The 12,073-nt window shown below is 37.1% G+C and overlaps 1 protein-coding gene across 2 annotated transcripts in view; it reads right to left on the bottom strand.

The window, feature by feature from the left end:
- Positions 1–788: 788 nt before the first annotated feature.
- plcb3 (phospholipase C, beta 3 (phosphatidylinositol-specific)) overlaps positions 789–12,073 on the bottom strand; it is a 68,533-nt gene continuing 57,248 nt past the window's right edge. The window contains exons 26-34 of one of the 2 annotated variants that reach the window (XM_073835802.1): positions 11,998–12,033; positions 11,767–11,876; positions 10,643–10,752; positions 9,784–9,943; positions 9,597–9,673; positions 9,421–9,510; positions 7,647–7,704; positions 5,625–5,711; positions 789–4,145 (exon numbers count right to left, since the gene is read on the bottom strand). In XM_073835802.1, coding sequence (XP_073691903.1) covers positions 3,855–4,145; positions 5,625–5,711; positions 7,647–7,704; positions 9,421–9,510; positions 9,597–9,673; positions 9,784–9,943; positions 10,643–10,752; positions 11,767–11,876; positions 11,998–12,033 — 1,019 coding nt within the window. In that variant the 3' untranslated portion in view covers positions 789–3,854. Of the gene's footprint in view, positions 4,146–5,624; positions 5,712–7,646; positions 7,708–9,420; positions 9,511–9,596; positions 9,674–9,783; positions 9,944–10,642; positions 10,753–11,766; positions 11,877–11,997; positions 12,034–12,073 lie in introns of both variants that reach the window. The other variant, XM_073835801.1, reaches the window with a different exon arrangement.

The raw sequence follows: 12,073 nt of genomic DNA, 5'->3' as shown, positions 1-12,073 counted from the left end.
ATACAGACCTAAGGTTGAACTCTTTTTTTTAAGAAGAAGTGGGTTTTTTCAAAATATTGAAGTATCAAAAAGTTATAGATGTTTAAATTTACTGTAAAGAAAACGGACTGTCCCATTTTTTTATATTTTATCTAAAATAAATATTTTACAAAATAAGTTTTAATCCAAAATTGGATAAAGCCTTATGTCTAAGTTATGTTTCAAACTTGAAGTTCATATAAAAAAACTGACGTTCCCATGAGATTTTATTCAGGGTGTTATACCACAAACAACCACTGGGGGGCCATGAAAAGTCCAATTGAATATTTTTTTATTAGTTTTTCTGTCACAGATGTCTACATTTCTGTTTGGTTTTCACAGGATGAATTCTGAGGTCTTAAGCTTTCAAATGATATACAATAAAAAAAGACAATGAAAAAAAGAGCGACACTGACAAGAGGTTAAACTAAAAAAAATTACATGAAAATAAAAATCTTAAATTAAAATTAAGATAAAATCTCAGTTAAATTATTAATAAATATAAAAACAAAAATTGCTAAATCACTAGAATTTTTAAATTGCGTAACAGGATCAACCAATCGGAAAAAAATATGCAGCACATACGCACTGCATACGTAGTATGTGTGAAACAGGCGTAAGAATGGATTTTTCATATTTGAAGATGTCTCTCACACCTTCATCATGTCACGTAATCTGTCTTTCATGACAATTCAAAACCATTTCACAATCCAAAAACTTGTTTTCATCCTTTAAAAGAAGAACTGAAAAAGAGAAGCACAAGCAAGACATTTTTGACAATGTTCTGTATTTATTGAATGTACAGTTATATTATTTATCGAGGCAATAAAAATTACATCCAGAGTAATAATTTTCCCTTTAAACAAGGCAGACCAGTACATTATCTACATACAGTGTTAACAAAAAAGTGTTTCAGTAGGAAGGTGATAAAGAGACATGGAGAGAGAGAGAGAGAGAGAGAGAGAGAGAGAGAGAAACTATGAACTCATGAAACTATGAGATATGTACTTGGTTAAAGCTGTAACTGAGGCCAAGCAGAAGTTAGCCCTTGGGTAAGCATGTGTTGTCCCTTAAAGTGTGACTGCAGTCCTCATAGATTTCAGTACACACACCAGCATCACTCAGTTTGGCCCATATGTGTGATGGACCAGCCTGGCTTGTCCCCTGAGGATGTCTGATTATAGATTGAAATGCTAATGTCTGCTTTGAAGAAGAAGAAAAAAAACTGTACCAAAAACTCAACTGAATTTACAAGACATGCTTTGCAAGCATAAAAAAAGAAAGGTGCTAAAAATTAAAATCAAATTTTAAATCAGAACAACCACACAAATTTTGTCCCATTTTAAGACACTAAAAAGTTTCTAAATCACATGATTCCAAAATTGTTGGAAGGAATTGTTGTTAAATGATAACATAGTGCCATTCAACCATTACTACTGTCTACACACATGAGAGAACCATAATGTGATATTTAATAGGCACAATACAGAATCATGCCACTGTAAAGAAGACAATCATAAAGTGTCCAACAAAAAAAATTACAGGCCATAAAGTATTTGGATGTTTCTCAATAATAATAATAAAAAAAAAACACCTGCACCTCATTGTAAGCAAGAAATAAAATGCCAGACAGGCAGCAGAAGACAGTTGAATGGTGCTTAGAATGACTGTACAGTGTGTGCGTGTTGTTGGGACACTAAGACGGAAGCAAAAAGACAGACGTCACCCTCAACTTCTCCTCTAGTCAGTAGTAGAATTCATTTAAGTCTAAAATGGAATGAATCATATGTAGATCGATATAAACTCTCATGTGGTTTCGACTGAAATACACACATTAATATTTCCTGGTAGTATATAACACTAATGTCCCTCTCCAAAGATAATGAGACATGGAGAGAGGAAATGTTTACATGCAAGTACCATTTATCCCTGTTCATACGGGTATATAAAGCTATTGACTTAACATATGAACACATTATACGGGCTGAGTCACATAAATCAACAGCAAATCATCAATGCTCACCACGAATCGCAAAAGATGGTGTTGTCCATCTCATCTCACTTCAGCCCTTTTGCCTTCTGGCCTTCTAAACTCTACTGTGCAGTGTTCATTCTCACAGCCAGCGCTTACCTCACACATACAAACACACACACTTTGTAAATTACACTGGGAAATATTATCATCCAAGCATGGAGAAGAACTGTCATGTCCATAATGCATATTATGTTACTCGCTCAGCAAATGTAATAGTTTGATAATCATAAGTGCTGTAATCATTGTCTTTCTCAAAGTGCATCCATCGAGATCATTAAGCACCTAACACACCAGTGTGAACGATGCTCACTCAACTCCAACTGCCTTAATATTGAGCCACGGAGCCCTGAGAGACACAAATAGAATGGAAAAAAGGTGGGGAAAAGACACAAACATCGAACCAAAAAAACTGACCAAATATACGAAAGTAAACAGGAAGTGGGGGGCGACAGTAGACCAGATAACAGTACGAGAAAGCAAATCCAACCATCATACATTCTAATGGATTAAAAAAAGCCCTGGATTGTGGTGATCAGAGCTAAACTGTAAAAGTCTTGCTTCAATCTCACATTAAAAACTCATCTCATATGCTCTGCTTTGTTGCATAATATGCAACATGACTCTGAATAGACCCTGATAAAGCCAGACGGGGGGATTTGTGCACAGCGTTCCTGAGACGGGATCTGACGTGGAAACGCACCCAGAACGTGAGCAGATTCAACAAGGTTTGGCCAAAAATAAAATGGTGGGGCACGAAATTTCCTAGACATCACTGGATTTCACACAGTGTGAGATGGAGGATTGTTGCCAACTACACAGAATCTGGATTAGGTTAGATTAGATTAAACCAACCGATAGAGAGACAGATACGGGGGAGGTACAGGAAAGAGAGCTAGTGGGATTATGGGGTTTTAGAAAGCATTAACTGGGTGAGAGAGTTCAAGCGAAGTACATGTACATGTGAGGCACTTAAACATTTAAGTCTCATTGGACACAAACACACACAATATACACTTTTAGGAGAAAAAGTGCAGAAATTGTATCTTTAGGCCCATAGCAGCTTGCCACTGGGGCGGTTTCCTCAAATGGACAATTTGGTACCTTATTTAGAAGTGAAATTGATTACTTTAAGGGTACATATTAGTCTCTAAAGTACTTATATGCACCTTTTACGGGTAGATAAGGTACAAAGTTGTCTCTTAAGTGTACAAGCTGTGTCACTTTTGCACATTGTGCTCAGGACCTGATCCACATTCACAAAACAGGATGTTTCGTCACTGTGAAATGAATTGTGTTGGGGGTGTGTAAGCAATAGTCCAGCTGTGCATTATTATGTAAACACGTACCTTTTAGACTAAGCATGAGCTTAGCACTATCATCACAGCGTCAGAACTGCCAAATTTACACTGCCACCTTCAGGACAACTCGCCGCACTACATATAAAGCTGGAAAGTGCACAATATACAACAGAAATAAATAGAACAACAACAAAAAAAAAAACATCCCTCTGGTTTCCACAGGTATCTTACATACAGGGGGTAGTATGTACGAGAGCCCACATTATAAAAGCTAGATAAAATCCACTGTTTATGAATTAAAACTGGAGTTTGGTTTAAAAAAAAAAACAACATCAGAGTTGATTCAGACAGATATGGTGGTAAAGTGTATGCAGGTTTCAAAAAAATTCCTCAAAATATGCATACAACTTTTAGTAATACTATATCTACTCTTAAAATCCACTGCGGATGAAAATGGATTGGAGAGAGTGATAAGAAAAACAAATAAAACCAACGTAGTATCGTTAGTACACTCCTGTAGTATCAGTCTCTGACTTGACGGGGTTGTTTGAGGTGGAGGAGGAGTCCAGCAGTGAGGATGAGATATTGCCCATGTTGCTCCAGCTGTGGTTGGGGGAAGAATAAGGAGGCGTGCTGCAGTTAGAGGGGGGGCCGGAGCTGGGGCTGTCATTGGCCTGACCCATCAGAGTGTCTTTACGAGAGCCTTTGCTCTCGAGCTCCTGCAGATACTGAGAGATCTCTTCCGGCAAGCGCTTTAGCTCTGCTTCGCAGTCACGTGTCAGCCGGGCCTGATCCTGCAGAGAAAGAATGATTCAGAGTGCCATTCAACACTTTATTATGGGAAATTCAAACTAGGGGTTTTAAACTAAGGTTTATATGACAATGAGTAATTTTATTTCATGGTTACATTTTTTTATTCACACTATAGTTGCTGGGAAACAAAGCTGTAACAATATCAACTTTTTTCAATACTACTTAAATTTCACAGTTCTTAAAGGATTAGTTCACTAATCCAGAACAAAAATTTAAAGATAATTTACTCACCCCCTTGTCATCCAAGACATTCATGCCTGTTTATTCAGTAATAAAGAAATAGTTTTTTGAGGAAAAAATTTCAGGAATTTTCTCCATATAGTGGATTTCAACGATTTGAACTTCTAAAATGCAGTTTAAATGCAGATTCAAAGGGCTTTAAATGATCCCAGCCGAGGAATAAGGGTCTTATCTGACATTTTCTTAAATAAATGAATATTTATACACTTTTTAACCATAAATGCTCGTCTTGTCTAGCTTTGCAATGTGCATGTATACTCTGTGCACTCCGGTTCAGGACAGTTAGGGTATGTCGAAAACCCATCTCATTTTTGTCCTCCAACTTCACACTTGGTCGGTACTTTTGCAGCGATGTAGGGTGATTTTGAAGTTGTAGGAGAAAAATAAATGGAGTATAAATTATATCAAATACATTTTTCGACATACCCTGTCTTGAACTGGAGTGCACAGAGCATGCATGCGCATCACAGAGCTAGACAATTTATTTAAGAAAATGACCTTTTTGCTAGATAAGACCCTTCTTCAGGCACCGTTGAAGTCCACTATATGGAGAACATTTCTGAAATTTTTCCTCAAAAAAAACATAATTTTCTTACGACTGAAGAAAGAAAGACATTAACATCTTGGATGACAAGGGGGTGAGTAAAATATCTGTACATTTTTGTTCTGGAAGTGAACTAATCCTTTAATACCAATTTCACAGTAAAAGCTAATACTAAACTATAAGTAAAAAGTTCGGTAATAAAAAATACTAGTTAAAACTAACTAATTATAAGCAATAAGGCCAAGAGGGGACAAAGTTTATCTATTAATAATCATCTAGGTAGACAATGATTCCAGCAGGCATCATTGTCTACCTAGTGCGCTCATAAAATTATCTGTTAAACAGTGTTCAAAAATGATTGCACTTGAACAGTTTCAAAATCAGTTGAATGTTTAAACTGGCTGGCTTAAAGTACCATTGCAACATCGAATGAGTATAACCGTGAAATTCTGAAATGCAAACCAGTTATCAAATTTCTACTAGGTTATCATGTCCAGTATATTGTCTTTTTCTTGATGACAGTGGTGACATTATATCTCCTCTATTTTAGAAAATATAGGTATTGTGGCACATTTCTGTAAGGGATTTTTTTTTATTTTGCCTTAAATATGATAAATTGATCAGTAAAAGTAAATAATGTGACAATGAACAGGAATAAATCTGTGCATGGACTGACCATAGGAACCTCCTCCTCTATTTTCTGAAGGATGTCCTTGTGAAGGGTTTTTAACTTTTCTTGACGCTTCCCCTGAGACAGTTCCAGCTACACGAAGAGAGAGGGAGAAAATTAAGGGAATTTAATGAGGAAGATTGACCTTGTTTATTTGTCAGTAACACTTTATCCTAACAAGATGCAGAGCAAAAGCAATGAGTTTCTGTCAAAAAAGTGACAAGACATTGTCTAGTGTTTGTTTACTAGACAGCTTTGTGGAGTAGGACTACTCAGATTTTATTGTGAATGGAGCTATCCAGCGATGAAACATTAATATCATCTGATTAGCAATGATTTTTTTGTCATAACCCAACAAGCTGACAACTGGGGGTCGACAAATGTCGGCCATCATTAAGCATCTGTCGGTTGAGTTTTTGTGCTGTGTTCCACATCCCTGGCATTAGTCAGACCGACCCAGGTGGCTTTTTGGGAGAGATCAATCTGACTGGCTATTCAGTTTAGGGAACCAAAACACAAGAAGAAAATATCTTAGATGATTATGCTTAATAAATCGAGAGAAGCAGAAATCGTGATCACAATTAAAACACAATTCATCATGCAGCCCTATCTGAACTGACTTGAGCTAAATAATAATGTATTTTAGAGCTGCTTTACTGCTTTATAGTCGAGTTTTCATGACCAATTCTGCTATTTTCCTGATCATCACTGAGAAGCTGCTTTGACATAATTTGTATTGTATAAAGTGCTGTAGAAAAAAGTTGATTTGACAAGCAAATGACAATGTTAAAGGGAGCCCTGGGTGCTAAGAGGAATGGCTTAATATAACATAAATGATGTCTCTTACTGAAATATGTAGTTGAAAACCCATGAAAGATTTACATTATTTAAAAATCCACATAGTTTTATACATATTTTGGACTATAGGGGCACCATTATTTTGATTACATAGAACGGTTGCACTTTGTGAGCTACTGGCACTGAGCAACACTATTTCTACCGCAACACAACTCGGAATACACAACTGCGAAAATAAATGAAAGATACGATTACCACAGCTACTGAAAGAGCTTACAGGTGGCGATGGATATAAGCGTAGGCTTAAACTAAATGCTGTACCATTGATTTTCCCCACAAAGAGTCTAACCACACCCAGATATCGAGTGAAATCCACGTTGTGAAACTCCTTCTGTGGCTGTGATGTCATGACAAGCATCTGCATATTTACATCATTTGTAAGCTCTTTCAGTAGCTGTGGTCTCGAAGGCATCAGGGCTAAGGTGGAGAGAACACAGACACTGGTCTTTTTTTAGGAAGTTTTGTTCATCCACAGGCATCTTCCCATTCTTCTCTTCTTATCGCTGGGAAAGGACTTACATCGCTTCTCTTGTTGCCCTTTGACTAAAAATTACAACCAAAAGCATCATATCTGTATTTTAAATTCGAAGTTGTATTGCGGTAGAAATAGCATAGCTCTCCCAGTGCAACCGTTTTATGTAATCAAAATAATGGCACCCCCCCCATTGTCCAAAATATGTATAAATATGTGGATTTTTAAACTAACAAATCTTTCATGGGTTTTCTACTACATATTTTAGTAAGAGACATCATTTATATTATATTAAGCCATACAAGTCTTACAAACCTAGGCATGCACTATTTTGTACAGTTCTGCATATCTGCAGTTGTAGCTCTTTTGGTTACCCTTTGATGAATACAGACTAGTGCCACCTACTGATATGGAGAGTTATTTTGTCTCACACAGGTGCAAAACTTATATATGGTATGGATACAAAGGTATTCAATTCTGGTATTGTACTGAAGCCAAAATTGTGGTATCGAGTCAACCATACACTTTTATCACCGCTAGCTCTTTGATATCAGTTCAGTGTGTTTTATGTGCTCAGTACATACAGGGAAAAACTGTTAAACTGTGGCACCCAATTAGGACAAGGTGTAAAGCCTTAAGATTGTATTAAAAAAACATTTACACAAAAATCCAAATAACACCAACAAATTAACACTCACCTGACGGATTAAGCTGACCGAATCACTGATATGTTTTCTATTGATCTCATCCAGCTCCCTGCTGAGTGACAGAATGACAGAAGGTTAAGTTGCTTGTATATTACCATCTGAGGCTTATTGAGCCAATAACATCATTGGAGCCTCAAAGTACATTCATAATAGTCTCTCTAGTCATTTCTCTGTGTTAATCCTCCAATTTTACCTGACACAGTTTCAATAACAGGACACTTAGAAATATGGCTGCTTTTAAAGACATGAAGGCATCTTAGAGCATCTCTAATTAAGATATAGGTTGGATTGTTTTTAAAATAATTCAGCAAAAACATTACGGGATGTAACCGTATTTGTCCATATACTAAAAGCCAGTGGGCTCCAAAACAACAGTGAGAATGATTAAAGAATTTTCATTTTTAGGTAAACTATCTGTTTAAGGCAGGTGTCTATTCCTTACGCTACAAATAGTTCATTTGCAATTATCATTCTTTTATTGTGACATCCTAAATCCATTGTGCCATCGAGGCAGGCAACTTAAAGGAGTAGTTCACTCCCAGAACAAAAATTTACAGATAATGTACTCACCCCATTATCACCAAAGATGTCTTTCATGTCTTTCTTCCTTCAGTCGTAAAGAAATTTTTTTTTTTTTTTTTTTTGAGGAAAACATTTCAGGAATTATCTCCATATAGTGGACTTCTATGGTGCCCAAGAATGGAGACGCAAAATGCAGTTTAAATGCAGCTTCAAAGGGCTCTAAACGATCCCAGCCGAGGAATAAGGGTCTTATCTAGTGAAACGATCGGTCATTTTCTAAAAATAAATAAAATGCATATACTTTTTACCTCAAATGCTTGTCTTGTCTAGCTCTGCATGCACTCTGGTTCAATACTGCTGGGGTATGTCGAAAAACTCCCATCTCATTTTCTCCTCCAACCTCAAAATCATCCTACATTGCTGCAGAAGTATCAACCCAATGTTTACAAAGTGAACGTGCAAAGAAGGATAACACCCTGTACAAAAAATGGTAAAACAGCGAGGAACAACGAGGAAAAAAATTTGATGGGAGTTTTGAGACATACCTTAATCTGTCTTGAACGGGATTGCATGAGTAAGCATGTGCATGGCAGAGCTAGACAAGATGAGCATTTGAGGTTAAAACTTCTTTTTTTCTTTTTTTAGAAAATAACCGATTGTTTTGCTAGAAAAGACCCTTCTTCCTCGGCTGGGTTTGTCAGAGCCCTTTGAAGCTGCATTTAAATCTCATTTTAGAAGTTCAAACTTGCAGGCACCATAGAAGTCCACTATATGGAGAACATTCCTAAAATGTTTTCCTCAAGAAACATAATTTCTTTACGACATAAGAAAGAAAGACATGAACATCTTGGATGACAAAGGGGTGAGTAAATTACCTGTAAATTTTGTTCTGGAAGTGAACTTCTCCTTTAAAGGTATAGTTTGCCAAAAAATGAAAATTGTTTCATCATTTACTCAAACCTGTAAGACTAACTTTTTTCTGTAAAGCACAAATCGAGTTTTTTATGTCCATATGGTGGAAGTCAATGGTCACTAAAACTGCTTGTTACAAACATTTTTTGAAATGTCTTCTTTAGTGTTTTGCAGAGGAAAGTTTTACGGGTATGGAATGACAAGGGGGTAAATTATGACATAATTTTCATTTTTAGAGGAGAAACTAACCTTTTAAGACTGTCTAGACTGTCATAGACTGACCTAGACTGTCACTGCCACTGTCCTTGAGATGATAAAAACCATTACTCACGCCTCAGCCTTGTCCTTTTCTGCTTTCTTGGCCTCAACAATGCTGTTCAGCCTTTTCCTGTCCAGAATTTTCTGTAACTCTTTCTTCTCTCTGCAAGTAGAAATGTGACATTTAGGATTTGTCCACAAACACACAAATACAACTCAAACACAAAGACACAAAGGTAAGTTTCTTACTTGTCACACACTTCCTTGAGTTTCTTGATCTGGGCTGCTTGGCATTCTTGGGCAGTTTCCCTCAGTTTCTGATTGGCCTGACACAGAAGCGCAGAGTCACAAAGAATGAGTTTTTTTGGCAGTGTGTGTAGTGCCATACAGAGCAGCTTTGATTGCTTTGTCTTTAGGCTATTGTTGTGTGTCATACCTCTTTGAGGTGGCATTGTTTAACCTCTTTCTCTGTCTTATGTTGTGCCTGTCTAAGTGCAAGAAGCTCCTGCATCTGCTCCTCTCTGAAATGCTCCAACTGTTTCTGCAGCTCCAGATCCAGCTCGTTCAATTCCCTCTGCACTGGCTCCTCTGACCCACTGCGCAAACACAAAAAGCAAACCCCCATTTACTACTATTACTACTACTACTACTACTACTAATACTAATACTAATCACAAATAAACGATTCAAAGCGAACAGCCTCCAATGTTTTTTTAACCAAGGACCTGCAACCTTTTTGACAGTAGTAATGGTTCATTTTTTCTGGGATTTTTCAATTTTAATCAAAATCTAGTTTGACCATGGAAATGAACAAAGTTATAGGATTTTGATCAAGGTAAAAGTAAAAAATGTTCTGCTGTAAAATTAAGAAATCTTTTTTGATTCTACACGTTATCTAGGTCACTAATAAAATAAGTAAATTTGTGACAGTGAGCAATGTGAAAACTGTTTAAAAGGTCAGATGTTCTGTGAAAGGTCAGAGTGTTCTCATACAACTTATAACTAAAAAAAGCAGTCTGCCTTTAATCATAGGTCTCGCTCCCTGCTTTAAGCTAAAATGTAAAATATCCACCAGAGGGTCTGAGCCTATCCTCTTCCTTTATTCTCTGCTTAACACAATATTCCTCATGAGAACTGAACATTCATTTCAGTTTGGCTGCTTTACCTTTCTGACCTCCTGACCTCTCTGTCACAATAGTATGAATTACAGCAAACAGTAGGCACTCAAGCACAATATCCAGCTAGCCAACATTAATTAAGGTCAAAAGATCAATGTTGGCTTTAAATGTTCTCACTTTTTCTTCAGACTGGAGCGCAGGCGCTTCTCCGTCTGACTCCGTTTTCTCTGAAGATCAGAGTTCATCTGATTACAGCGAGTCCGTTGTTCCTTACTGAGAGCCCACATCTGAAACACACAAAAACACTTTATTTAAGTTATTGTTAAAAAGATACAGCTGAAGAAAAAAAGAGGGGAATGGGATTTGGATTTGGCTTGCCCAAAGCATTGTTGTGGCATTTATCAGAGCTCTGATATAAATTTGCCATTCTTATACCACAGCACTGTTGGCTGCTTGCTTCTGATTGGCTGATGAGCTTTCAAGGTATTAATTCATTTTCGTTATAGATGTCTCTCTTATCTGACACCCACAGTCTTTGCTACTGAGCTGAGTTGAATCAGGCGTGTTTGATTAGGGAGACATCTAAAATGTGCAGTGTTGGGGGTTCACCAGGACCAGATTGGGAACCAATTTCTGCAACTTTTCACAAAAATGACTGGATTTTACTTGAAAAATTTTGCTAAACAAAAGTAAGTATGTCTGAACAATTGGACTGATCTATTTACCACTAGCAAAGCCTAACCACTGGGGCTGCGGCGATAAATCGATTCATGGATTGATTCTGAGCTCTTTTGAATGCATCGTGTTTCTCTTTGGAATCGATTCTGAGCTTAGATTTTAACAGCAGATGGCACTCTAATCTAGTTTTTATCTGCACACTCAGATTCTCATTCTGATCAATTCTCAAGAAGAAGAGTGCTGAAGAGCACTTGTGCATTTGGCCAAGTCATGTAATTTCACCTTGGCTCAGGATGCTTTTATGACGCAAGATTAATGTAAACAGAGCCCACTCTGAACACCCTTGTAATTCACTTCAACCTTTTCAAATTGTATGAATTATTATTTTAGGTTTAAGTGTGTAAGGATTTGGAAAGAAGCAGAGCACGACTGTTTCTAAAGCAAGCAGTGCCATATGCTGTTCAAAACTAAGCTCAGAATCGATTTGTGAAAGTCCCAGCCCTACTAACTAATATTGCAAGACATGCCAGCTACACATAAACAAACATACACTTCTTTTTTCGTCTAGATAAAATACATAACACACAACTGCAAGTGGTGTTACAGTATAGAGTGCTTTTGACCTTTTTGAGATGTTTCTTTTTCAGCTCCTTGAGTTCCTTGCTTTGCTTCTTCAACAGCTTCAGGTAGGAGTTGTGCTGTTTGAGCTCATCAATGGACTGAGGTTCGATTACTGCAAAACACAAACAGACACAGCTTGTCCATGATCTACAACAACTCTCAGCTCTTCGCAGGGGACGAGAGACTAATGAAGATGAGCGTACAATGGTTAGATGAGGGTGAGTGGATCTTACCTTTAAGAACATTGTTGACTAAATCTTCTTTTGGGCCTAAAATATATTACACACAAATATTCAGTTCATATAATGG

Source organism: Garra rufa, chromosome 3 (genome assembly GCF_049309525.1).
Source record: "Garra rufa chromosome 3, GarRuf1.0, whole genome shotgun sequence".
Classification (NCBI taxonomy): domain Eukaryota; kingdom Metazoa; phylum Chordata; class Actinopteri; order Cypriniformes; family Cyprinidae; genus Garra; species Garra rufa.
Note: the sequence above shows the minus strand (reverse complement) of the source record. Positions and strands in the feature narration are given on the sequence as shown.